Source organism: Ambystoma mexicanum, chromosome 4p, assembly GCF_040938575.1.
Source record: "Ambystoma mexicanum isolate Mex_15411 chromosome 4p, UKY_AmexF1_1, whole genome shotgun sequence".
Taxonomy (NCBI): domain Eukaryota; kingdom Metazoa; phylum Chordata; class Amphibia; order Caudata; family Ambystomatidae; genus Ambystoma; species Ambystoma mexicanum.
In genome coordinates, this window is record NC_090927.1 from 103,442,810 (window position 1) to 103,470,377 (window position 27,568).

The 27,568-nt window shown below is 46.8% G+C and overlaps 1 protein-coding gene across 6 annotated transcripts in view; it reads left to right on the plus strand.

Moving 5' to 3' along the window:
* Positions 1–27,568, plus strand: part of NRBP1 (nuclear receptor binding protein 1) — a 1,221,009-nt gene that overhangs the window by 513,594 nt on the left and 679,847 nt on the right. For all 6 annotated transcript variants that reach the window (XM_069605466.1, XM_069605470.1, XM_069605464.1 and 3 more), the window contains one exon: positions 24,373–24,423. In XM_069605466.1, the coding sequence (XP_069461567.1) occupies positions 24,373–24,423 (51 nt within the window). The remainder of the gene's footprint in view (positions 1–24,372; positions 24,424–27,568) is intronic.

Here is a 27,568-nt window from a genome sequence, read left to right on the forward strand (position 1 = left end):
ACGACCGCGGAACAAAGGTACCACCTTTAACCGGAAAACTCTGCGGCTGGTTTCTGCCCTGGTAGTGCAACAACCTTCATCTTTCCTCCAAGTCGAGATCTTCTCTTCCCCTGGACGACGATGCAACTTGCCCCCACTACCAGGAACAACTGCCACCACTGGAGGATCCTTCCCACTTAAGGTACCGTGTCCCGCCTGGCCTCCCTTGCTACCGACTGTACGGGGTAGATTTAGCCCCTGGCTTTCGAACCTGGGTTAGCCTGGGACACCCTGGCTAAACTTTCCTAAGCCTCAACTCTTTTTGAACCCTCTGCAAGACTTTCTAAGCCTAGTGTAACTGTGTGATCTTGGGCGCCTTTGTGCTCTGCTCTCTCTAAGAGTGGGCCCAGCCTTTGGACTTTGACTCACCAGTGACTCTTGCTCTTCTGCCTTGCTAATAGTGTTCCTGAATCTTAGAGTGGTGTACCTTTCCATATTCTGTCTTTTTCCCTCCCTTTCTCACAAACTTATTGGAGTGCAATCTAGTTAAGCGCTCACCTCTGTATGAAAATAAGTGGTGTTGTACTGTGACTTATCTGATAAGGAAAAAGGGGTGTATATATTACAATAGTAACTGTTTAGAATATTTTACAATAAGAGTGCTGGAGTGTTTCAAACTGTGTTTTTAAATAAATAACTATATACTTTGATACCAAAGCTCTGGTCAGTGTTTGCTTGTATTATTGTATCTGAGTGCCTATTGTGTATACTTTGCATACTGCCTAACTCTTCTTGAGAGAAGTCTGACTGCTTAGCCACAGCTACCAGGTACATCTGGATGGTACAGACTGCTACCAAGTGGGTTTACTGCCAACACCTGTAGTCTTAAATCTTTTGCAGTGGTCCCTAAGGGAACTGCACAGGTTTCTGCCTAACAGTGTGAGTGTTGCGGGGGGAGTGCTTAACTTTAATGCTATCAATGGTTTATGGTCATAATACCGAATTTACAAATCTCGAAAAAATAAATCTCGATTTTAAAAAAAGGCCGTTATGACGTTTTTTATTCGAAATGGGGGGATTCCCCCCCCCCAACCCCCTTTTATTTTTTTTTTATTTTTTTTAACCTTTTTTTTTAATCCCGGACCCCAAAATAAATATATAATTAAAAAAAAATGCGACTTTTTTTTCGGTCTTTTTTTTTTTCGACCTTATTGTTATTCAAGATTATCTTTTCGAGATTTTGACTGACCACCGCTATCAATTACTGCAAAATAATTTTTCCTTTTTGCCATTAAAGATTCATGTGAATTGTTATGATTTTGAACTGTGTTGTGGGAATCTTTGTATTGTATTGCTACAATCGGGGGTGAAGAAGACACACTCTTGGGGAATTTGCATGGTAAGATGACATGATCCATCAGGCCAGCAGCTGGACAGTCTAGCAGTTTGACAGTCCATGTTGTGAACCCTGCTGTGCTTCCCTACTGCTATACGGGTTGTTACGTGCGTCTCCATCCTATTACATAGCAACCGGGTTGAGGAAGTGGTCTCGGGTCTCCCCCTGCCTGTTGAAGCCCTGACTCCCTAGGGAAAGTTTTGGCGGGCAGTGCTTGCTCCCTGATGGCAGATGGAGCGGGTACAATATGGCCCTTTGTGTTGCGTGCGTGTAAATGGGCCAGGAACGAACGCCACATAATGGTTGACATTGCTTCTTACCAAAGTGTCAAAGTACTGTGCAAGTGGTTGTGTTGGCCCAAAAAGAAACCAGTCGATTTAATGAGCCCGTATGCTACACCTGTGCAGTGTTGCCATGGCAACTGGGAGTGCTGAGATTCTGCAACAAGAGGAGCCTGAGTATGACAGCATGACCAGGGCAATCTAACAGCATTAGACCAGAGAGCATGGCACAGTAGATAGGCTGAGCTGCCCACCCACCTTGAATGGTGCATGTAAAGTGTGGCAGTGGGTCAAAGAAGACTAGTGTCATTTGGGTTAAATGCAGGCCGAGTGAAATGGCTTGAGGGGGAATGGTGCCGGTAACAGCGCAGAGATCATATACCCCAAGAGCTTTGTGATGGGAAAGGGAACAGTTCAGGCAGAGTGTGAGGGAAGGGGCCAGGGGAGAGAATGAGGGCTGTATGCAAGGATTTAAGAGGAGTTGGGAGACAGGATTATGTAATTGGAGGGGACAAACAGAATAAACAGTCACCGAGGGAATGGAACTAACCTTGGAGAAAGCCGTCCATGAGAGGATAATTCTGGCCAGCAAACGGTTAATAATGCCCAGAATTCCACAACTCTTGATTGGGTGGGCCACCGTAAACAACTCTTTATTTGCACCTATGCTGATTCAACTCTGTTCTAGCTCATATTTCCGTTTGTGGTCAACTGAGGCAGAAAGTGGTGGCATAATAAAGCATGACTAGCCAATGTCTCCCAACCAGTTATGGCCCACCACCTGAATTAAGGCGCAAATGCAGTGAGGGCTTTCGGCAGGTGCTGCACAGAGCTCTTTATTGCCAGTATGGCCTTTCAAAGCATGCTTTATCACCACTATCAGCCAATTTGTGGCAAACGGAAGCAAGCTGGAAGTGAAAACTTGTTTTTCAAATACAGCTACAAATAGGTGGCTGTCTTGGAGAATGGAATGGACGCTTTATAAATATCCCCTTTCTGTTTCAATGGCTGTGAACAGTGCTCGTAGTAATGTGGGTCGGGAGCAAGGGTGGAGTAAGCAAGCAGACACATGCATTTTGATTCAGTTAGCTCTATTAATTCCAGATCTAGAAGGAAATGGAAACACAGGGGAAAGCAGGGAAGATGTATAGTGAGCAAATGCTGTTAGCCAACTGTTAGGGAGAATTCTCTGTATAGGCTCGTTTCCCAAACCTAGTGAGTCCCCAGCAGCTTTGCTGGATTTTTGGGGTTTTTTTTTCTCCTGCTAAGAGTGAGACTCATTTTCTCCCACTCTTAGGCATGATTTGAGAGTGTCCTTTGACTTTGTAATGTGTTTTATGGGCTATGGGGTCTTTTACTCCATAGGGCTTCATGTGTTTTTGGTATGTGTTACACAGCACCCTCAGTGCAGTAACACAGGGTTGTCATAGTGACCCCCAAACATAGACTCTATACCCCGGGACTGACTACTGTCTCCCAGGGCATGTAAAGTCACCATTGGCTTTACTAGTCTCAAATTGTGAACAGAACAAGTACAAACCATCATATTGTGGAAGTACTGGTAGGGGTAATTAGATTGCCCCTGGGTCTGTTTTCCAAGGGGGCACTGTCCAGTCCCCCCTTGTCGAGTTTCTGACTGGTGGAAGTGGTTACCACGCAGAATATTCCACCGGAATATTTTCCTATGGGATTTTCCCATTCATTTTAAACGCACCACTTTTTTGGTGCAATGTTAAAGATACCACTGGGTTATTTATTTAATATTTATTCCCCCGGTTGGGTCTTTTTGCCAGGACTCGGTTTTAAAATGGTGTTTGTGTTCGCCTCTGTAACTTCAACCCAAGTCGAGCCCTTTGTTCCACTTTTGGCGGGCGTCTGCACAGAAACCTCCAAGTGGTGCCACTCTGTCTGGGTCTACAGGATGTGTGGGAGGGGGGGGAATAGGCACCCTGGACTGAGTTGCCTCGACAACTCGAGTCACACTCTTGTGTGATTGGCCTAGTGGTGAGCTGCCTGGCATGTTTGAGTGACAGCTAGGACTGATTTGACATAAATAATTACTATCATCTTAATACACACCGGCCTGGTTCATAGTCCATTGGAGCACTGGGTATTCGTTGGAGTTGTGTTTGAGACAGTAGAAATAAACAAGTTTTTATTGTGCGCCACATTCGTTGTAGGGGAAGGCGATCCCTGAATTGTTTGACAGTATAATAAACCGTGACAGTGCGGAAACTGACGTCTGCAGCACGGTAGCCCAAACACTGAGCTAGTCAGCCACAGGGGGTCCCGGGGCACTTTCGAAAGGCTCTTCTTTGCAGAACGCCGAGCTGACATGGAGTACAGATGTCTCGCTTCCCCCCAACCTCCACCCCAAGGGTCGCAGCTCCTTAGCAGGACTGCTGGAGATCACCTTCAAGACAGGGCTTCCTAGGACAGCTGCAAAAGTTGGTGGCCAAGCCTCCTTCCAATGGGTCTCTGGTTTCCTCGCAGATCTTGAACTTGGACAGGAGTCTTGGCCTCTTAATTTTCTTCCAGGTTCTCTAGTGGGTGCTGGGATCCTCTTATCCTAAAAGCCAGGTAAGCGCAACATCCACCACTAGCCAATAGTAGATTTAACCCCTCCCCCCTGCAAACACCCCAGCAGTGGTCCAATCGGGACCACTGGCAGCAAAACCCATTAATTCCACCCAGACATACTGGCACCAGTATGTGGTTTGGACCATAGTATCGGCCCACTTCCTGGCAGCAAACGCACACATCCCTCCAGTAGCCCACCAAAAGCTTCTGCATTCCCGGGCACTGGAAGTCCATATATGGCTTTTCCTCGCCTCACAGTCCAGGAAGAAGGCTAAAATATAAGATGGCTGTTGGGGAGAATTCTCTGATATTTGCTAATTCCTCTCTACCTTAAAGACCCCCAGCACCTTTGCTTGATTTTGAGGACTTTAATTTTTTACCTGGAGAGAGCAAGACCCCTTTTTCCCCACACTCGTATTTGTCTGTGATTTGAACTGTTTCTTTTGGTTGTGGAGTCTGACAAACTCCATAGGCATCATCTTTTTACATTGTGGCACACAGCACCTTCATTGCAGTGGCACAGGGATGTCTTTCAGATTCCCGCAATGTTTAAATACCTTCTGTTGGATAAACTACTGTTTCTAAGAGCAGTGAAGTGAAATGGACTTTACTTACTTTTGTAAGTTTCTAGACCCAGCACACACTATCTTACAATAGGGTGCTGGAGGGGTTACCTAGTATCCCCTTTGTCTAGTTTCTCATGCAAAATGTTACTTTTAACTATCGTAGTGTGTTTTACAGCGGGCTGCGCTCACAACTGCAGTAAAGCACCCTTGGGTGCCATTTTTATCAAAATAGCTTGGTCTTCTTTTTTCCCCACTTCTTTGTGGAAATGTCCTTCTTGAGATTTACTCTGCACGCCAAACCAGGTTTGGTCCCTTCGTTCCTTTGATCTTTGGCAGGATTCACAAGTGAAGCCTGCCTCTGGCTCCAGAGTGTCTGGCAAGGGCAGGAAGTGAGGGAGGTGCCCAAAGGTGATTGGCTGCCTAGGCTAGGCTGTAATGAATGGGAGAAACTTGAATAAAAAGCGAGGCTTTTTGGCTTGGAGGGCAGTCGACCACTGGACGAAGGAATCCGAAATAGAACTTGGAAGAGACTGCTGCTGCAACTCCTGAACTGCTGGTTTGCCCAGTGAAGCCCTGCTGCTGTGCTGAAGCTCCAAATTCACCTAGACTAGAGAAGCCCTGCAAGTACGACTTTGCCCCTTGAGTTGGTGGGACCAATCATCTCCAAAGTGAACTCGTCTGGATATCCTCTCGGCTGTACTTCCTTGCTGCTGCCGGAGCCAGGGAGAGGAATACCAGAGTGGATTGCATCACTTTTAAGTCAGACCCAAGCTGCTGGAAGATCCTCCGTACTCCCAGGAAGCAGGACTGACCAAGCCTGAGCCACCTCAACATAGTGCTGGACCCCAGATGCGTGAAGGTCCATAGTGGTATCCGAGAACCCTCGGTGGTGCGATTTGCTAAGACGCGAGGAGTGGAAAACCGCAAAGTGCCCCTGAATTGAAGTTTTCCCTTTGCTGTTGCTGATCCTCCCATTGCAGTGCAGAAGTCCTTCCTCTTGTCCCTACGACTGAGGCCCAGGAACAGGATCTGCAGAGCTGCACAGGAACAGTAGCCAGCTGGAACCATTTCTTATAACCAAAGGTACTGTACAGTCTAAGAACTTACCTCTTGTTGAGTAGCCTTACTTGTTATCAGTTGAGACTTGCCTTGGTTGCTTTTGTAGAGTTACTAACAGCTTCTTTACCTCACAAGCCTGACAGCTTGTGGCCTACATTGATTCTTCTTTTTCTACAAAGACTTCAAAACATTGTGCAAGACTTTTACTTAACTGCATGAAGTTTCAGCTCACCTAGACTTTTGCCCAATTGACATTGGCCTGGCCTGGCTCCCTGAATGACTCTCCTCCCCTCTGGCTGTGTTATGTCTTCCGTCTAGGAAGGGGTTAACTTACTTTGCATTGGGGGTTCAAAAGTACTTACCTGCTTCAGAATATTTGTGTGATCTCTTGTTTTTTTTCCCAATAACCCCTTTCTTTGACACCCATCTCAGTATTACTCTAAAGTTACCAGTGACATGTTAATTTCTGTTATTTAATCTGCTTAGAATCACATGCTGTGCATATGGTGCGACATCCAGTGGTAACCGCGTAGTATTGCATTTTGTCTTTCGAGAATCTAAAGGGGAAGTCGACATGGGTGTGCCTGTAACACTATCCCTACATGACGTGTAGTGTACCCAAGATCCCTCGCGTCAAAGTACCTCATTGTTTTTTTCCGCCCAGAATACTGGTCGCCTTGATGCGGAGTTCGTCAAAGACATTGCTTATTGTTCCCTCGACCTTTGGTCAAATAGTTATATAAAATAATCAGATCACCCTATTGTCCCTTATTTCGACGGCCGTTCCAGACCTCTGCTGAAGACCTTCAGAACTTGACGGACGGTGATCCAGTCGGCACTGCCGACCACGTGGCCGGGCCTTCCGCCATCCTATACAGTAGGGAGTGTGCAGTCGGGGTGGACATTTCTATACAAACTGAGAATGCCTTTCCCTTTCCTTCCTCTTTCCCTTTTGCTCTTCGTCACTCTACCCATACTCAGTTATGGAGAGGACTCCATTTAAGTTTTGCCCTATTTGTAAGAGCAAATTCCCTTGGAAAGATGAGCACAGACGGTGTAACAGGTGCTTGCCCCTCGATAACAAAGGATGCGCGGCTTGTAAGCTCCTCCGTCCTAAGACATTAAAGGAGCGTAAAGTCAAACAGTGGAAGGCCTACGGTATGTCGAAGGCTGAATTTTCTCCCGCTGCTGCAGCCACTGAATGTGACGACGGCGCGAGTGACGATCAGACCTCCGAACCGGAGGTTGTTGACCTTTTTGACTGAACGCTCGCGTTACGCATCGTCCGTCCCCGCTAGGCACGGCTTAGGCACTGCTATGGGGAAGTCACACCCCGGCAACAAAGACAAAAATGTACACAGCACAAAACATACAAACCCAAGTCAATCTTCGGCCAGGTCGAAGAAGACTTCAGCGCCAGCGGGTACACCGGAATTTCCAGCAGCACCCACCGACTGTCAGGATCAGCAACCCTCCCCGCAGAAGCGCCTAGCGACTGGCTCATCGAAAACAAAGGGCACTACCCCTAATGTACCAGGTTCCATCAAGATGCATTGCAAGAAGGCGTCCGGCGACAATAGGATTCCGGTTCTGCCGAAAACGGCACTGCTGGAAAAGGCTGCCGTCGAACAGGCCCCGGCTCCGCCCAAAAGGAGTCCCTCATAGTCGCAGGCTGAAGCTACGCGCCGCCCCACTGCAGAGGACGTTGCCGACAGCTTAGCTAGGGTTGTTTCCACCAATTCTCAGACGGCAGTCCAGGGATGCTCCGAGGCCTACGGAAAAGGCAAGGATCCACCGAGGTCCAAGGATGGCCTAAGGGAGGTACTGGAACCCACCCATAGGTCGAAGAGGCACAGAGATGTTACACTTGTCGGTCCCCCAGGAGGAGTTCTCTGAGGGTGAAGAAGGGCTGTCTTCGACATTGAGACTAAAATCTCAACGTTTTTCGACTAACGTATTCGGGACCCTTTTCCACCTCTAGACCAGTCTAGGTCTTCAGTTTGGACTAGAGAGAAATTTGAGAACTGCGTGGAAAGCTTGCCAGGTTTGTTAATTTTTTTTTTCCATTAAATTATTTATATATCAGCACACAGGAGAATATATTAACATTTACTTACTTACTGCCCCTCGTGATAAGTATAAATTGACATTTCCTTTATCCCGTCCACCCCCTCTGACCCCCCCCCCCCTCGTCATCCTCCAATGCGTCTCATCTCCCTGACTGAATGGGCCGGGTCAGGCGATGGATGTTCACTAGTTGAGTCCAAGGCATTCGCGATAAGGCCCAGCTTATAGGTTAGGGCTGGATAGTTCGGGTCCTAGTCCATCAGCGGCGCCCAGATGTTCATGAAGCGATGAAGGAAGCCCGCTTTGGCTGCCGTGACCTTTTTGGCTATCAAGATGTCCCAAAGTTTTACCCACCAGAGGGTCATCGGAGGGCCTTCCACGGATTTCCAAGTGCGCGCCACAGTAATTTTGGCCACCAGAAAAAGTTGAGTTATCAGGGCAGACTTCCTTCCTGTTCTTGGGTAGGCGCCTGGGTTCGGGGTCCCCAAGAGGACATGTTCAGGGGCCAGTTGAATTGTCACTTGGGTTATGTCTTATCGTGGCGAGGCACTGATACCAGAATTCTTACCTTGGGGGCACGTCCACCACATCTGGAAGTAGGATCCTGAGAGGCCACAAAGGCGCCAACTGCACGGGTCTAAAGTCTGCTGGAAGTGGTGAAGGCGGAGAAGGGGGTAGTACCAGCGTAGGAGCAGTTTGTAGTCGCTTTCCCGGTTGGTGATGCAGGGGGAGGCCATGCGTGTTCTTGACCAGATGTCCATCCAGGCATGGTCCTCTATTGAATTACACAGGTCGGCCTACCATTGGGGCATAAAGGAGCGCTTGGTGAGGAAGGGGTGCTCCTGCAGGAGTTTGTAGAGGGCCAAGATCTTCCCTCGGGATGGCAGGTCATTCACGGTGAGCTCCAGTGGGATGGGGGCTTGTCGCTTCAGTTTGCGTCCGAAGGTGGGAGCACCAGTGTCGCAGTTGGACATAAGTGAACCTGTCTGTTTCTGCCAACAGGAAGGTTCTTTTGCATTGTTCAAAGGTTTGCTGCGAGGTGCCCCCCTGCTGGCCCCTCCCCCCCAGAACTGCCCCAGCGACTCCAGGCCTCCCGCCACCCAGTTCCGGAAGTTTGTTGGGCAAAGGCCCAGGGAGAAGGCTGGGTTAAGAAAGATTGGAGAAAAGGCGCTCGGATCCCCCGGGTGCCTTTGTGTCTGCGGGCCCAGTCCCAGGCGCTCAGCGAGTGGTTAGTGGAGGACATCATGTTTGGCCAAGTTTGGCGCAGTGCGTTGGGGATGAATGGGAGAAAGCGGAGGGGGAGAGGCAGACTGGACTGTATGATCTCCACCCATTTCAGGCGCTTTGAGGAGATTCCCCATGCCTGAAGGTGGGCTAACTGTGCTGCAATTTGGTATTTCCAGAGGTCAGCAACCCCCAGTCCTCCCAGTCTCGCGTTGCCCATCATAGTCCTTTGGGGGATGCATGGTTTCTTGCCCCTCCAAATACATTTGATCATTTCTCCTTTGCAAGTGTTGTTAGGGGGGGTGTGGGATTGAGGTGGGTAAGGAGGAGCAGGCGTATAGGAACCGTGGGAGGAGGTTCATTTTTGCAGGCCGTAATCCGGCCCAAGAGGGAGATCTCTTGCGATAGCCAGCAGTTGAGGTCCTTTTCCATCTCTTCAAAGAGCGGGGGAATGTTTGTCTGATATACTTTCTCTGGGTGGGCCGTGATCCGGATCCCCAGGTAAGGGATAGATTTAACTCAACTGGATTGGGCTTTGTGTCTCTAAGGCTTCCCTTTCGCCTAGGTTCAGTCCCACCCCGAGATCCACTGATTTCTCAAAATTGATGACAAAGCCTTATACTCTCCCAAATCCTCAGATTTCGGCCAAGGTTGCCTTCATGGAAACCTCTGTGATGGTCAGCCACACAGACAGCGTACAGACATCCGGGGCGGGGGGTGGATCCAAGTCAGTTCCTCGACGCGGGTGTAGCTTGTGGGTGCGGTCGAGTAGAAGCTGGGCTTCGTCAAGTTCGGTAGCAAGGGATTGGAAGTTGCTCACGTACTCTGGTAATTCCCTGTCAGAGATCGAGGAGTGGACACCGCGAATATGCAGGTTATTGCGACGGCGCGATTTTCCAGGTCTTCCTGCTTGTATTCTAGGATCTCGGTTCTGTCCATTAGGTTCTGGATTGTGCGTTGCACTTCCACCAGAGAGTTGAGTGTTCTTGAGTTAGGTCTTCGGATTCCCCCATCCTGTGTTCAAGGTCACTGACCCTTTGGTCAGTTTGTTCAAGCTTTGCAGTCAGTTCAGTCATGCAAGATCTGAACTCCGTTTTGATATCAGACACGAAAGCTTGGAGGTCTTCTTTGGTAGCGAGGGTCCCTTTATCATCGGGTGCCTTTTGAGGCGTGAATTTTGGAGGGTCTGCTTTCTTCACTTTCTCCACTGCTATGAGCATGGTGGCAATATCTGCGGATTTGGGGGGTTTCAGGGATTTAGCCATGGTTCCAAGGCAGGAGACAGGTCCCCCCAGAGTTTGTGCCAAGTTACGGTTGCTGGGTCGCGGGCACGCCACTAATAGACCAAATAGAAGGTCCCAGGATACCATCCGGGGGGGGGGAGGGGTGTCACACTGTCCTACTTTGGTGGCAATGGAAAAGTAAAGTGGGCAGGGGTGCCCCAGGAGTTGTCCAGTAGACGATTGTGGGTCCTTTGCTGTCGTCGGATAGTGGTTAGCGCTTGGGGAGGGTGGCCCAACGGGGTCCAAAGCTATAGTGGCAGTTGGGGCCCAGCTCACCGCCGGCTCCCGAGGTGGAGGTGGAGGGGGGGGGGAGGGGCCCTCAGGTCTCCTTTTTAGTGATGATGGGGGATAGGCCGGGGTGCTCCAGGAAGCTGTACGAGCGGTCGCAGACAGTTCCCGGGATCAAAGGCACCCCAGCGAGGTCCCCAGGCCAACAGGAGCTGGTGAGTGGCCACCGAAGTGGGGCCGACATGGTGCGTCCGGCATCTTGGATTTGCTCGGCAGATGCCGCCGCCGGGCACCTTTGCTGCGTTAATTAGGTTCTCGCTCGCGTTTCGACCTGGAGTCTCTTCCAGTGGGGCATCCCGCCCTCCGCCACCCGAATCAAGCCATTAGCAGCTTGGGCAATATCTGGAACCAGAGGTTTTCTGTGATTGCCACGGTCCCCATGCGAAGGTCGTTAAAGGAGCTGCCACAACGCTGCTGCTTCAGGCCACGCCCTACAAGTTTGTTTCCCGTTCAGAACAACCCACACCAAGGAGGCCACAGGATGAGAGCCCTGTGGACCCCAAAGCAAATTTCCAAGGCTTTTTGACCCCTCATTAGAAGAGGATATATAAAACTACGACCTAACTGAAGAAGACATTCCTGCAGACACTCGGAATAAGGATTTCATCAACCCTGAGGACATGCATGATCCCATAGAGGGCTGGGAGAAGAACCCAGATGTGGGTGACCCTCAACCATGGCAATCTCAAGATCCTGATGCCCTGTCTCTGGATTCTCCCCTGTCCACCCCCACTAGGCAACATCCCTCGCCAGTGGATGATCAATTGACTTTCAACGTAATGTTGCGTAAAGCAGCAGATCACTTTAAGATTGCTACAGATGAAGCTGTCCCCGAAGCAGACTTTGTGGAGGACATTCTCAAGGAGAAGCTGCCGGCTAGCAAGGCTTTTCCCATCCTTAATTCAATTAAGAAACATCTGGCGCCCTCCTTATCAACACCTGCTCTCACAAGAGGTGTCAACCCACTAATAGAAACTCTTTTGTTCCTCTCCCTCAGACCCTCTTTATATCAGAGGTCACTCCACCCCAGACTCTCTGGTGGTGACTACTACACGAAAGAGGGAGGGGGTCCCTTTATCAACCGGCTTGGCACCCCCTCATAAGGAAGGTAAACAACTACGCCCTTGGGAAGAGGATCCGAGTCGCAGCAGCGTTTTCAACACGTATTGCCAACAACACGGCCTTGCTGGCAAGCTATGCCGATGCTCAGTGGGTCTTACTACAGGATGGCATACATTTGGTTCCTGAACCTCTACGTACTAGTCTCCTCACCACTGTCACTGAAGGCAGACATGTGAACCAAAGCATACTTAAGAACACTTTGGATTCTGCCGAGACGGCTGTTCGATCCCTGGCTCGGGGCACACTCCTGAAGAGACATGCGTGGCTACGGAACTCGGGATTCAAGCCAGAGACGCATGCGTCGCTGATAAACCCGTGGAAGATTCCAACCTGTTTGGGAAGGCGGTCGATGAGGCCCTCGAGACCACAAAAAAGATGCATGACACCCTGAAAACACTTGATCAAATTACACAGACTATCTACAAGACGAGAATCTGGGTCCAAACGGCTTTTTCGTGGCCAACGCTTCCTTCAGGAAACAATTGGAACTCTCCACAGGGAAATGGTGGATGCACCAACCCGTAGCCCCAAAGGGGTCAGTGTCGTGGCAAAGGAAGGGGCTGGGTCTCTACCCGTAGAGCCTCCCTGGCCTCGGGTTCGAAATGACCTGAAGATTCGGGTCCCCTCCCATGCCTCCCTGGTCGGCGGCCGGCTAACATCGTTACTTAAGGCATAGGAGGGAGTAACTACAGACCAGTGGGTGCTAAAGACAGTGGTCCACGGGTACTGTATAGCGTTCAACCGGTCCCCAACATTCAGTCCTCCACGAGCAAGACTGACACCAGACCATCTTCACGTACTTCTTCAGGAAGTAGACACACTACAAGAGTGGAACGATAGAAATCGTAACTCTGTCACAGGTAAAAGAAGGTATTTGTTCAGTGTACTTTCTTGTACCCAAAAAGGATAACCATGCGCCCTGTTTTAGATCTGCAGCCAGCGAACAAATTTGTAAACCCACCAAAGTTCTGCATGGTCACTCTGCAGGAAAAATTCCACTGCTATCACAGGGGGATTACATGGCAACACTGGCCATGAAAGATGCATACTTTCATATTTCAATTTTGCCAGTGCACAGAAAATACCTCTGATTTACGATACAAGACGAGCATTATCAGTTCAGGCATAGCATCTGCACCAAGGGTGTTTACAAAGGTACTAGCGGTTACAGAAGCGCATCTCGCAAGCAATCTACCCAGGTCTAGCCTTATCTCGAAGACTGGCTCATAACAGGGGACTCTTACAAAACAGGTCTGTCAAATACCCAAAAGAGGATGGATCTTTTATTCAGTCTGGGATTCTCTCTCAACAAGAAGAAATTCAGCCTAGACCCGAGTCAGGTCAAGCAGTTCCTAGGGGCTCTAATTCGAACAAAGGACAGCCTCGTCTTCCCCTCCAACTAGAGGGTTCAAAACATGTTTGAAATCCCTCAGTATGTAGACAGTCGAGAGGTGACAGTAAGCAAAGCTATGCGACTGCTAGGAATGATGGTTCCTCACGCGCACCTGCGCCCAATGCAAGAGTGGCTCAACAGCCAGTGGTGTCAGGCCAGCGGACAGTAGGGCGATCTAGTGGTTGTCTCGCCGGCCCACATTCTCTCGCTGCAGTGGTGGTCGAGGGAGAACCTCTTGAAGGGGAAATCCTTCTCCGCAGTGGAAGCCACTCTAACCACAGACTAGTCTTACAGGGTGGGGAGCTCACCTGCTTCAACAAACAGCACACAGAGTTTGGTCGTCGGACATAGCATCCAACCACATTAACCTGTTGGAACTGTTGGCGGTGTTCAAAGCACTAAAAGCTTTCCAGACACAACTACAGGGGAAGACGATCCTGATCCTCGCAGACAGCACCACAGCCATGTACTATCTGAACAAACAAGGGGGCACTCATTCTCCTGGGCTGTCCAAACTGCCCCAGAACATTTGGAAGTGGGCTCTCAAACGCAACATGTGACTTTCCGTTGCCCATGGAGTATGAATGCCGATTACACAGAGACATCGTCTCCAACGTTTTCGCAGAATGGGGCTTCCCAGAGATCGATTTGTTCACAACTCTGGAGAACACTCAATGCCAAGATTACACCTCCAGGTACCCCCAGAACTCCAAGGGGAACAGACTCTGGATAACATGGTCAGGGAAATTTGTCTACGCCCCCCCCCCCTCCCGACTGCCATTCTCAACATCGTGCACAAGATGCACCAGGAACCAGTCACAATGCTGCTGGTGGCCCCCATGTGGGCCCGCCAACCCTGGTTCGCTCATCTGAAGGAGATGTCCCTATCCCCTACAGTCAAACTGCCTTCCCCGTACATGTCGCAAGACAGAGGGGAGACTCTTCACCCATGCCGTCAGACATTGAACTGGGTGGCCTGGCTTCTGAGGTCATAGTTTGGAAACCTACAACTCCCTCAGATGTATGGACCTTCTCAGGGATGCAAGAAAACCGAACATGAGGTATTGCTATTCCAGTAAATGGAAACGGTTTGTAATCTGGTGCAACTCAGAGCATTAACCCGATTAACTGCTCTCCCACACACAATTTTTATACCCAACTCATTTACTTGACTCGGTCCTGTTCTTTAACTCCATAAAGGTGCACTTAGCTACGCTTTCATAACAAAGTGTCATGGTGGAAGATACCAGTTATTAAAGCTTTCATGGGGGGGAGTGAAGAGAATTCACCCTCCCATTTCTAATCAGGCTCCCAGATGGGACCTAAACGTGGTGTTGACTAGGCTTATGGGGTCTCCTTTCGAGCCCATGCACAAAGCAAGTCTTAAAGACCTCACCTATAAGACTGCTTTTTTAATAGCTATTACCTCCATTAGGAGAGTAAGTGAACTACAAGCACTCTCAATCCTAGATCCCTTTGTAATAGTTCACAAAGATAAGGTGGTTTTGCGCACCCACCCTAGGGTTTGGCATAAATTCATTCCCAAATTCCATTTGAACCAGTCGATGGAACAACCAGCTTTCTTTCAAAATCCTTCAAGCCTGGGAGAAAGAAACCTGCACACACGATGTACGCAGAGCTGTCATGTTCTACATGGAAAGAACTCGACCACTAAGAAAGACTAATCAGTTTTTTGTTTCGGTGGCGGCAGGAAGAGGAGACGCAGTCTCAAAATCCACTCTGGATGGATTGTCAAATGCATCACACTCTGCTACAGTCCTGCTAAGAGAGAGCTGCCCTTCAAGCCTAGAGCACATTCTACTCGAGGCACTGGGGCTTCCATAGCATTCATTGCAAATGTTCCCCTTGAGTCCATTTGCAAAGCGGCAACCTGGAGTTCTGTACACACCTTTACAAAACACTATTGCCTAGACACCCATTCTAGATCTGATTCTCAGGTGGGGCAGGCAGTACTAAAACATCTTTTCACTACTGTTCCTTCTCACAACCCACCCCCAACTCTGGGTACTACTCGCTAGTCTATGCACAGCATGTGATTCTAAGAAGATTAACAAACATCAGAAGATATGCATTACTTAACGTAAAAGCATTTCTGATGATTCTATCTGCTTAGATTCACATGCGCCCACCCTTCCTCTCAGCTCGGATGGAAGGAACATGGACGTCTTACCACTTTTCTCTTTTCTGTACGCACGATGGTCATAAGGCTCCCTCTAGGCAAATAAATACAGTTGGGGGGACCTCGACGCGTGAGGGATCTTGGGTACACAGTCACTTAGGGATAGTGTTACAGGCACGCCCATGTCGACGCCCCCTTTTGATTCTCAAAAGACGAGATGCAATACACCGCGGTTACCACTGGATGTCGGACCATATGCACAGCATGTGAATCTAAGCAGATACAACCATCAGAAATGCTTTTACAGTAAGTAATGCATATCGGCCACCGTGTCCTAGCTATTTAAGTCACCTGAGGGTGTAGGACGTGTCTGTGCCATCCCAAATGGGTACTTGCTGATTTAGAGAACGAAGTGTGTATTTTGGAGAGTATTTGTGTTACTGTTATATTGCCCCTTCTGAAGAAGGCTTATTCAAACTTACTGAAGAGTTTATTTGAATACGTGTCACTGTGAATCTGTAACTCCCCTACTGCCCACATTGACCCCTCTTGAGATGAGCCTGGCTGCTCAATCACACTAACAACCTATGTAGTAAAGATGTATACCAAAGGTTGGGTTCCTATTGCCAGGGGGGGGTAAAGGTTGTTGTAGTGCACCCAAAGGGTACTACTCCAAATCCTTGCCTAACAATGGCCAAAGGAAAAGGGTAAACTCTTGTGGCATGGCCATGTTTGACCAGTAGCCAGAGTTAGTAAGTAAACGTGGTAAGACTAAAACGAAAAGCACAAAAAATGGTAAAAAGTCACTGCTGCCACCAGCTTGTCCATTTAGCACACCGAGAGTAACCAAAAAATTCTCTGACTTGGTCTACGGCAAAACAAAGTGTACCCCTTTGTACTGTATTGTAAGATGCATTGCAGAATAACAAGTTAACACAAGTGGCAGCAATGTCAGAAGACTAAGGTAAACCTGAAGGAAATGTCAGTTTCCCCTTGACGGATGAGAAATAGTGTACTGAAGCTGAAGGCTTCACTTTTACAAAAAGTACAGATCGAATTTAAAAATAAAAAGCAACATTTTTGGGTGTCTAGGGAAATGAAGGGAAAGGTGCTGTAAAGAGATCATTCCTTACACACTCATTTTCTGGTTTCTAAATGGTTAGGATTATCAGGCCTCTCAAACGTGGTATCCCGCTCTTATCTGTATTAGCCAAGATTTTCGTAGTAAAGATCTTCCTGACCTGTCAACCCCAAAACTTTTTGCTTTTACTGGTGGATACTTTTTTCTTATACCTGGATCATTTTTAAGACTCTCCATAGTGACTTTTAAAAGTTATCCTCTGATATTTTGGCAGGAAGTGCCTATTGTTGCTGGGTTGCTCTAGCAGCTCCCCTTTTAACTTTCTCTGGTTAACCATGTGAGAACTACAGTTCCCAAGGGTCGAAAGGATCTTTTGATCCCTTTTACATTTTAGTAGGTGAGACCAGCAACCTGCACCTTATGTGGAGTGCTGGGGAGATACGGAGTAACCCTTCTCTCATTTTAAATTTAACATTTATGTTAGAAGGACAAACCTAACTTTAATGGCCGATGGCATTGAACCTTTTTTTTCATTAATTTGGTGCACCTTTACCGGTGGCTGTTTGCACAACCCCTGTAAAGGCACCCATGGGTGCTCATTTGACCAAAATGGCCCAGGTCTTTTTTCACCATTTTAGCGTTTGTTTTTTCTTCCTTCCCCTGACATTCAGGGCAGGAAATTCCTTTGTGATCATTTATTCTTCGGCGGGTGTCCTGTGTACTCCCCCTCCCGGGCTCGAGTCTGTGAAGGCAGGACGTGAGGGAGGAGCCCAATCCAGTTCAAACTGGGCTTCTGGCTGTCCTGAAAGGATTGCCAACCCCTCAAGTTTGAATGTTGCAAGGCTGTTTGATTGGTTGGGTTCCGCATAAAAGTTCACTCCTGGAAGCTGAAGAGGTAGTAGACCACATGACCCAAAACCAGAGAGTATGACTAAGGAAACACGGCTGAGACTATTTCCAGCGACTGTAGAGCCTCATGTGTAATGAGAGCCTGCTGTGGCCCTTGCTTCCAATCGACCTGGGGGCTCTGAAAACAGTGACCCCGAGCCTGATGAGACTCACTAGACTCGGGAAGACCTGAATTTTGACCCACTGCACGTTTTGCTGTGACTTTGCGGGCTGCAGTACCCCAATACACTGGGACCTCGAGCCATTCTGCGATACAGAGTCTTCTGAATCTTGCTGAAGCATAGTGGGCATCCTGCTGGACCTCCTAAGACGTGAATAGTCCTCTCACCAGAGTGCTGGACCTGGCAAATGACGAGAATCTGACCAGTGATATTCTGTCGTCTTCTGTGCTCCTGAAATGGCACCAAATCCACAGAGCCGCATCCAGATGTGAAAAAAACCTTGCCTGATACCATCTGTGTCGATCCCTGCTGAAAAAGACCATCCAGGGTCCCGTCTTCTGTCGTCCTGGCAAGGAATGCAGTGCCTGGACTTTGGCTACAGATCTTGAAGTCCTTGTGCTGCAAAATCTTCTGTGCTGAGGTACTGTGCTGACTTGGTTATTATTACCTTAAGTCTCTTGTGATTCCTGTGTAGTTTACCCAGGCCCACTTCTGGAATCCTCCTAGGGTGTCTTCTCGGAAGTGCTTGGACCCTCAACTAACTAAAGTAAAATACCCACTTGTTTGAACAGTCTTCCTCTGGAATGCTGACTTTGCCTGAAACTGAGCCCTATCTCACCCTGCCTAGAGCTGGCTCCTAGACCACTAGGACCCCTCTTCTGACTCTGAGAGAACTCGTGTACTAGAATTAGGAAGGGTTGCATAATTTAAGGGGTCTTTTAACGTAAAACAAGTGTTAAAAAGTGAACTTACTTGTAAAAGAGTAAGTTGGTAACTTTAAACTCAAAGTGAATAGTTACGAAAAGTTATTACTTACCTTAAATATGTTCTGCCATTCTGAATAGTATACATAGGATTTACTTACCTTGAATAAGCTGTGCCTTCTTAAATAAGTATTCTCAAAGTCTTACTTTCCTTAGAAACTGTCTCGCCATTCTAACCGAAAGTAGATAGGTTAACTTACTCAACCGTGAATTGTGTTCCCCTCTTCCCAAAAGTAATGCTGTTGGTTTCACTTTGTTATTCCTGTTAGGAGAATTGTATGAGTGGGTTAGGCAAAGTTTGTATGCAGTACCCTCTGGGACCACTACACACAACAGGTATAGGAAACCCAACCTTTGGTATAAGCTTGTACTACACAGTTTTGGTAGCATGTTGAGTATCCAGGCTTATCTCAAGAGGGGTTAATGTGAACTGTGGTGGAGTTGCACAGAAATTCATAGTTACAAGTATTCAAATAAACTCTTACACTCAAGGTTTCTTGAATAAACAATTATTAATTTATTCATCAGTCAGTTAGAATGAGCCTTCTTCAGAAGAGAGCAATATAATAGTAACTCAAATACATTTCTTAAGATCTCTAAATCAGTAGATGCCCTTTTGGGATGGCCCACAGACGTTACCTACACCCTCAGGTGACTTCAATTGCTAGGGTGCTGGGGACATTAATATATTACTGTTGAATTTAGAATCATATAGTATTAAGTCAAAGGAAAAGGTTATTTAGAACATACAAGAGACCACAAATACTCTTAAGCAGGCAAATACTTTTGGATCCCCCAGGAAGAGTCATTCAATACAATAGGCTAAGCCAAAGTCAATGGTGAAAAGTCTTGTACCGGATGAAGCACTTATGGTAGGTAAGTAGAAAACTGCACAAGGCCTTGCGAGTTTTTGAAGAAAAGAAGAATCAAATGTAGGGCCACAAGCGGATTAGACTTGTGAGTAGTAGAAGATGCAAGCAACTCTACAGTAAGAGGTAAGTTCTCTTAGACTTTGTGCAGTACCTTTAAAATGAAGAAAAAGATGCAGCAGACTCCTCCTGTTACTGTGCAGCTCTGCAGATCATGGGCCTCAGTTGTGGGGACAAGAGGGAGGACATCGGGACTCCTGCACTGGGGAGGGTCAAAACTTGCAACCGGCAAACTTCACTTTCAGTGGCTGTTCAGTGTTTTAGCTCCTCAAGTCTACCACAAATAGCAACAATGTGGTTCCTGGCTGTCGAGATGGACTTTCCTTGCTTCTGGGGTCCTGCACTCTGTTGAGGGGGCACAGGCTCGGTCAGTCCTGCTTCCTGGGATTTCGTAGGATCTTCCTGGAGCTCTAGGCCAGCTTCACAGCAACGCACACAATCTGATGTTCCTCTCCCTGGCTATACGGTTTCCAGCAGCAACTCTGTGGAAATTCAACCAGCTACGAGATGCATGTCCAGGTGGCTTACTTTGGAGTTGATTAGTCTCACCAACTCAAAGGGAGAAGTCGTCCTTGCAGGGGCTTCTCTGTTCATACGAATTTTGAGTTTCTGCACAGCAGTTGGGCGTCACCAGGCAAAGCAACAGTCCAGGAGTTGCAGCAGGTGTCCTTCAAGTTCTTCTTTGTTTCCTTCGTCCAGTAGTCGACTCTGCCTTCCAAGCCAAAAGCCTCGCCTTTTATTCAGTTCTCTCCCTTTCATTCCAGCCTAGCTGTCACTCACCCAGCAGGATGACTGTCCTTGCCGGACAGTCAGCCGGCCAATCACCACAGATTGCATTTGGGTCTCCTAGGAAACTAAGCACAGGGAGTTCCAGGCACCTCCCTCACTTCCTGCCTACCCCAGAAACCCTGGAGCCAGAGGCGGCTTCACTCGTGAATCCCACCTAAGGCAAAGCAAACAATGGGACGAAACCTGGTTTGACGCGCAGAGTCCAAGAAGGACCTTTCCTCAAAGAAATGGCAAAAAAGGCAACCAGGACTAATTTGACAAAAATGGCACCCTTGGGTGCTTTACTGCAGCTTCGAACGCAGCCCACAGTAAATGCACACCGCGGTAGTTAAAACGAAACCACTGCCACCAGCCATTCAGTGAGGAAAGGATAATATAAAAAAATGTTACATGAGAAGCTAGACAAAGGGAATTCTAGGTAACCCCTCCAGCACCCTATTGTAAGATAGTGTGTGCTGGGTCTAGAAAGTTACAAATATAAGTAAAGTCAATTTCACTTTATTGCTCTGGGAAACAGTGGTTTAGCCCAGCGAAGGTATTTAAACCCTTGGGAAATCTGAAAGACTTCCCCGTGCCACTGCACTCAAGGTGCTGATTGACACAATGTAAAAGATGCCGCCTATGGAGTTTGTCAGACTCCACAACCAAAAGAAAGTGTCCCGATCACATTAAAATACATGAGAGAGTGGGGGAAAAGGGTCTCGCTCTCCAGGTTAGAAAAATCAAGTCCTCAAAATCCAACAAAGTTGCTGGGGTCTCTAAGGTGGAGGGAATTGGCACATTTCTGAGAATTCACCACAACTGTTGCGGTTGGATCATGCTTCCCCTGACTTGCTGTTGGCCTGTCCAGAATAAGTCTGCCAAGGTCATACTTATCTTTTAGATTGCTGGTAGCTCCTTACAAAAGTATATAGGTTTTACTTACCTGGAGTTTAACTCTGTTATCCTAAAATACGTTGGTTATTGCTTCCCTTAGTCTGTGAACTGAAAAGTAACTGTAATTGAATATTACAACCCAAGGTCCAACTCCCCTAGAAGAACTGTTATCCTGAATCAGAGTTGTAGGTTTATACTGTTTCACTATATCGGAGAAGTATATTGTCCAGTTGAAATTACTATGTGATTTCTTGCTGAAAGTCATGGTACAGATGATGGGGGGTCTACTACCCTGGTATTACTGAAAGTAATCTAAAAGTAACTTGGTTTTGACTTTCCTAGATCTACTGTTAGGTGTTCCAAATTAGGTTAAATGCTTTGGTATATGTACCTTTTGGCATAGTGTTGTGTTTTTCTATAACGTGTTATGATCTGTCACAGTACTTATTTACCCCAAGATTTATCTGGGCCTAGTTGTATTTAAATAAAACATTTATTTTGACAATACATAGTGTTTCAATATTTCTTTGGATCGCTTGTATTAGAATTTCTTTGTACTGTACTTATTCTACTGCCTTCTCTCCCACTACCCTGAACTCAGGTGGTACAGCCTTATACTAAGAGTGGAGTCTTGTACTGCCTCAGTTGAATTGTTTGCTAAGCCCTTAGTTAGACTTTAGAAAAACTGTCCTAACAATCTGGATATGTTGCTGAATATTAGCTTGAAGAATGAACTGACTGGCCCAGTTGAGAGCAAAAGCCAAAACCTTGGCATACCAGGGATTGCTGTTAGTGAAAAGGTTTTGAAGATTTGCCATGATGCCTGTAATTTAATCGGTTAAAGGTGGTATCTATCTTGGTTTATGGTGCAGAATTTCTTTCTGCTAAATCTTACAACTTATGGCTTGTTTTACAGGGCCTGTTCTGGAGAAGGCTCCTTAAACTCCTGCAAGGGCTTCCTAGCCAATTTGTGAAATATGAGTTAAGTCTTTTTACTGAATTCTATGCTAAAATGAAGATCACAGTCACTGTATAGAAGATGCATAGCAGAGGCACCCCTGAGAGGTCTTTAATAATAAAGGGGGCCTTGATTAACCACAGTGACCTGGTCCTTGAACTATGGAGTTTGGCTGGTCATCGGATGATTGAGGATCTGGACACCTCTTAAGAATCCACTGGCTATTAAAATGTGGAGAAAGGACTTTTTTTTGTTGTATTTATAGACAGAGGTACATGGATGTTTGAGTGATGGAGTTCACGGCAGTGGTAACTTTAGTGCTAGGCAATGTAGAAACTTAAATGTAACTTTGTGGTGATCGGCATCAGGAGCGACGAACTCTGAAGGGCAGGATGTGTAAAGCTGCCATTAAGAAGCGAGAGAAAAGTGCGATCAGCGTCGTGAGGATGGCACAAAGTTGGGGAAAACTGTTGCAGCTGCGGACAGTGGCTTGCAGAGAGTGATTGCCCTGGAATTAAATATTTTTGCATGGTCCATTGGGAGCGGGAAATGTGTAAAGGCATGTTACAATCTCGGGAAAGCAACAGACATAGCCGGACAGGCCCAGGCAGGACAGGAGACAACAGGCCTTAATGGAAGGCCTTTGTTGGGGCCGGTGTCGCCTGCTGGTTCCCTGGTGCAGGATCGGACATTCTGGTGGACAGCCAATCATTTGTGAGCGGAGGCATGCATACAGCCAGCTCTATATTGGTGGAATCACTTCGGCACGGCGGTAGCCATGTTGGAATAGTGACCCAGAAAGCAATATGTAGTGCCCTGCAGGAATTTACCTTACAGCAGTCTCCTGGGGCAGTCAGCATGGTGCAGTGATCAGATGTTGCATCGCCTAAAGGCACTCCTGTTACATAATGTAGAAAATATACCATTTTAAATTGCATCAAAATCTGGAGGAGGAATTTAGAGCTTGCAACACCTCGCCTACGTGCTTAACAAAATTCCCATGCTCCTTTTACATTTTGTTTTTTGCGGTTTCGCCTCAACCTATATCCAACTAAGCACTCTTTATTTTCGAGTAGACAATGCAAGGGTACAAATTTGTTATGTATGTTTTGCAATTGCGAGAACAGTAGTAAAACATTGAAACAACTTTTGCTTTATTGTACAGGTTTAATTGTAGAGAACACTTCACTTGGGGATATTTTTTAAAGTGCTGACTTTGATTACACTGGATGAATGGTGGATCCTTTTTAGGTGTGGGGAAATAATATTGTCTATGGCCCAGATTAAGTTCCCTGAGGATGTGTTTAAAGGGCTGGAACTTGCAAACGGTGGACAACTAAGTAACATCAGGATAGGTTGTAATTTAAATGTATAGTTGAGTGATGAACATGATTAGGAAGCAGTTTTATTTAAGATTTTGATTTGTGAAGAGTCTATAATGTACTGTTTTTAATGTATTGGTCTCTTTTTAAGAAAAGAAATTAAATTTAGAGACGTGATTTTAACTTGTGTTTTGATATAGGTGAAAGATTTAATTTTAAGCTAAGCATTAATAAATGGAAAGATAAAAAAATAAAAGCAAAAGGTTTGGGGTCCATAGAAAGGGAGTGAAAGGTACTATAAAGAGAAATCTTAACAATGGCTAGCTCCTTTATATTTGATCATTTGGAATAGTTCTTCCCTACTACATATAGCTATTAAAGGAAGTGTCCCCCCTCTCCTTGACCCATTTGGTAAGTCAAGTGCTACCCCTGGACATCTACGGCTGGTTTCTTTTGCACTGCCAACACCAGGTGGTGTCTCATTCCCCAATATTTCCAAATGACAAAGCCTTACAATTTGTGACTACCACTTGTTTTTTGCTCCTTATGTAGCCTCTTCAAAAGAAGCTGTTTTGCAGGTGTGACCTTAATAATTACCGCTAAATCTCCTGCTTGCGGGAGGCTGGGCTAGCCTTATTTTTAAACCAAACTGTATTCAAGCAATAGCTCCTGTCCATCAATAACGTGTATGTGAGAATACAGGAGATTACAAGAAATATTTAACTTTTTTTTTTTTCTTCTCTACAGTTCATCCTCTTTGTTCTTTTGAGGTTGTGGATATCTTCAAATAGTATTGAAAAGATCTATTGTATTAGGGGGGTTTGCCATGTTGAGCCATCAGAGGCTAGTTTGTTTTCGAACGTCTGCCCAACTTCTTAGTTGGAATCTGATGTCATCTTTGCTGAATTCCAATATCAGTCATTGACCAAAACCATATATGTAACTTTTTGTGTTTATACCAAAAACTGGTATTTGCTTTGACTGTGTTTCTAAATGAATAGGAACCATAAAGCGTACTTCATTGACTTCTACTGTAATTGAAAAATTGTTACTCCAGCCAATCAAACTTGGTGTGTGCTGGCTTTAGTTTAAGTTTTTGGAGATGTCATTTCTGGCTGTCGTCAAATGTTCTTTGGCATATGTAAGGATGTTGGAACTTGTGTGTGTACAGCTGATCTGACAGTGCTGTTTTTTACATTTTCCAGCTTTTCTCAGTCCCCTGCGCTGGAGTTGGATAAGTTTCTTGAAGACGTAAGGTAAGGGTATAGGTTGGGTCTGGTGATTTCTTGGTTCCTATTAACTGTTAACTGCTTCCAGCCCCTACAGAACGGTGCATTTTGAAATGTTTTAAGATTGCTGTTCGATGAGAATGTTATGTTAAAGGTTCCTATACTGTGCACTGTCACCCCTTTGTAGATTCCTTAGCGCTCTGGCGGATCTGCAAAGCCAAGAGGGTGGAGTTGGGTGGGGGGCGGGGAGGTGAAGTTAGCCGAGCTCAGCGGGAGAAAAGAGCAAGAGAGCTGCGATGTGCTGTTGGCAGCTTCAGTTCAGTTGACATTGTTCGCTGAGCCTAGGAGTGTTTTTCGGTTTGGTAGCCGTCATGTGCTGTGTTGGGAAAGATCCCACTTTACAGTGGACCTATTCTTCCATTTCTATGGACCTCCAAACTGTTTGCTTTTATTTTAGTATCTGGCCTGTTTTTTTACAGTCCAGTGCCTTGAGCTTCACTACACTGGATTTTGCTAATCTGTTATGGAGAAACAGATATGTCCTTCGGGCTGTCAGCACTGGGACACTTTGTTTCCCTTAGTTTAGTTACTTAGTTACTACTTTGATTAACTTTTTACCGCTTGTGGTAATTTCTATCATTGTACAATGCATCTTACAACAGGGTGCACTTGGTGTTTTGCCCTGGTGGCAGCAGTGACTTTTTACCATTTTGTTTTAGCCTTCCCGCATTTGGGTACCAACTCTGGCTAGTGGCCTTGCCACAAGGTTTTTCGCTTGTCCTTTGGCCATCTTGTCTAAATCCTTACATGGACTTTCAGTGTCAGGGGAAGCAGAGGCTTTTGGGGGGCTACTGGAGTGCTATGTTTGCTTGCCAGGAAGTGGGATGGGACTGTCTGCCCTGGTAGAGCCATGTCTTGTGGAAGATCTCCAGCAGTCCTGCAAGGGAGCTGCGACCCTTTGAGCAGACATCGAGAATGGATGTTCCCTCCACTCCGAGTCCTGCGAAGAGCCTTCGTAAGTGCTCTTTGACCACCCAGTGGCTGACCAGTCCTGAGTTTGGGCTACCGCTCTGCAGACGTCGCTGTTCCGAGTTGAGGACTGGAACTTGGGGGATCTTCCGCTTGTGCCGCAAGACTTAGCTTTGCGAAATTTCCTGGTCTTGCATCAAGGGGACCCGCGATATGAGGGAAAGTATGACTGCGACTAGTGAGTGTTAGGGAGATTTATAATTATTGCGATTCATCCCCTCGCCTAGTGAGACCCCCAGCACTTTTGCTGCACTTCTGGAACTTTTTATTTAATCCTGAATGAGTGGAGCCCTTTTCCACTCATTCCTTATTATGGGCTCTGTCTTTTGGAACTTTCCTTTGCATTTTTACTGTCCTATGAAGTCTACTTTCCTCCATACGTCTTAGTCATCTGTATTTTACTATGGCAGCACAGAGCTCCTTATAGGCAGTGTTGCGGGGGACCCTTAGGGCCCCCCCCTTGGAGATTCTTGTTATATATCGTTAAGTGACTACAGTTAATGTGTAACTCTCCTAAAACATTGCAGTCTGAGAGATTGGCACACACCATGTTCAGTAGAGTGCCAAATGGATACTTAGTATTCCCCTTGTTAGAGAGAGTTCTCAAGATGTGCTAATTCCACTGTACCTTAGAGACCGCAGCTCTTTTGCTGGACTTTGGGACTTTTAACATTTTTATTTTGTTTGTATTCTGTATTTATTTCTGTTGGTATTGGAGTTTTAGATAACTCCATAGGTATCATCTTTTCATGTGTTACACAGCACCCTCAGTGCAGTGACACAGGGATGCCTTTTAGACTTCCCAAAGGTTTAAATACCTTCTCTGGGATAAGCTTCTGTTTCCCAGAGAATGTAAAGTGAAATTGACTTTACTAGTCTTGCCAAATTCCTAGACGCAGCACACACCATTTTACAATGGAGGGCTGGAGGGGTTACATAGTATCCCCTGTGTCTAAATACTCATGTAGCAGTCAAATGCTACCCTTTCCTATTGAAAAGGTTGGTGGCAGTGGTTTTACAAGGAACTACCATGATGTTTCCCGACCGTGAACACCAGTAGCTAAAAATCACAGGAGCCATGTTTTTCAAGATGGCGCCTTAAGCCCCTTTGTTTAAACAGGTCCCAGTCTTCTTTCTTCACTGTTTCATTTTGGAAAGGTCCTTCTAGTGTTTGTCTCTGCGTGCCAAACCAGGTTTGGTCCCTTTGTTCGTATGCTTTTGGCGGGATTCAGGACTGAAGACCGCCTCTGGCACCCGAGTGTCTGCGGTGGGCAGAAAGCGAGGGAGGTGCCCCAAACTCCATGTTTAGTCTCCTAGGAGACCCAAATGCACTCTGGCGTGATTGGCTGGCTGACAGTCCAGCAAGGACAGTCACCCTGCTGGGCGAGTGACAGCTAGGCTGTAATGAGAGGGAGAGAACTGTTTAAAAGGCAAGTCTCTTGGACTGGAAAGTAGTTGACTACTGGAACGAAAGAACCGAAGAAGAGCTGGAAGAGGATGGCTGCTGCAACTCCTGGATCGTTGGCTTGCCCGGTGAAGCCCTGCTGCAGGTCTGAATTGCCAAGTTCATCTCAACAGAGAAGCCCCATCAAGGACGACTTCTCCCTTTGAGTTGGTGGGAGAGGGATACCAGCTTGTGCGCTTGAATCTACAGCTACTGGAACTGAACTGCTACCTCTTGTCCCCACGAATGAAGCTCGGGAACAGTGAGATCTGCAGGAACTGCCAGGAACCAACAACCTCGACTGCATTTGTTTCTTCATGCTAAGGTACTGTGCTAACCCGATTGAGAGAACGCACTCTTCCCGTGGAAGTTCGTGAAACTTTCCCAACCTACAGGTCTAAACAGCTTGTGGCCCAAAAAATGATTCTTTTTCGCCTAAACTACTTCTGAGAACATTTGCAAATATTTGACCGTTTGATACCAGAACTGCTCTTTCCTATCCAGAACACTAGCCTGTTGACTTTGGCCTAGGCCTATTGACTTGAATAGAACACTTCTGGTGAACTTAAACTATTTGCACTGTCTAACAAGTATATGTGATCTATTCTACTTACCTTATGCCTTTTTGTTCACTTCTAAGTGAACTGCCTTTTGGCTCCTATTTTCGGGGGGTGGGGGCTCAAACTGTCGCAAAAACGT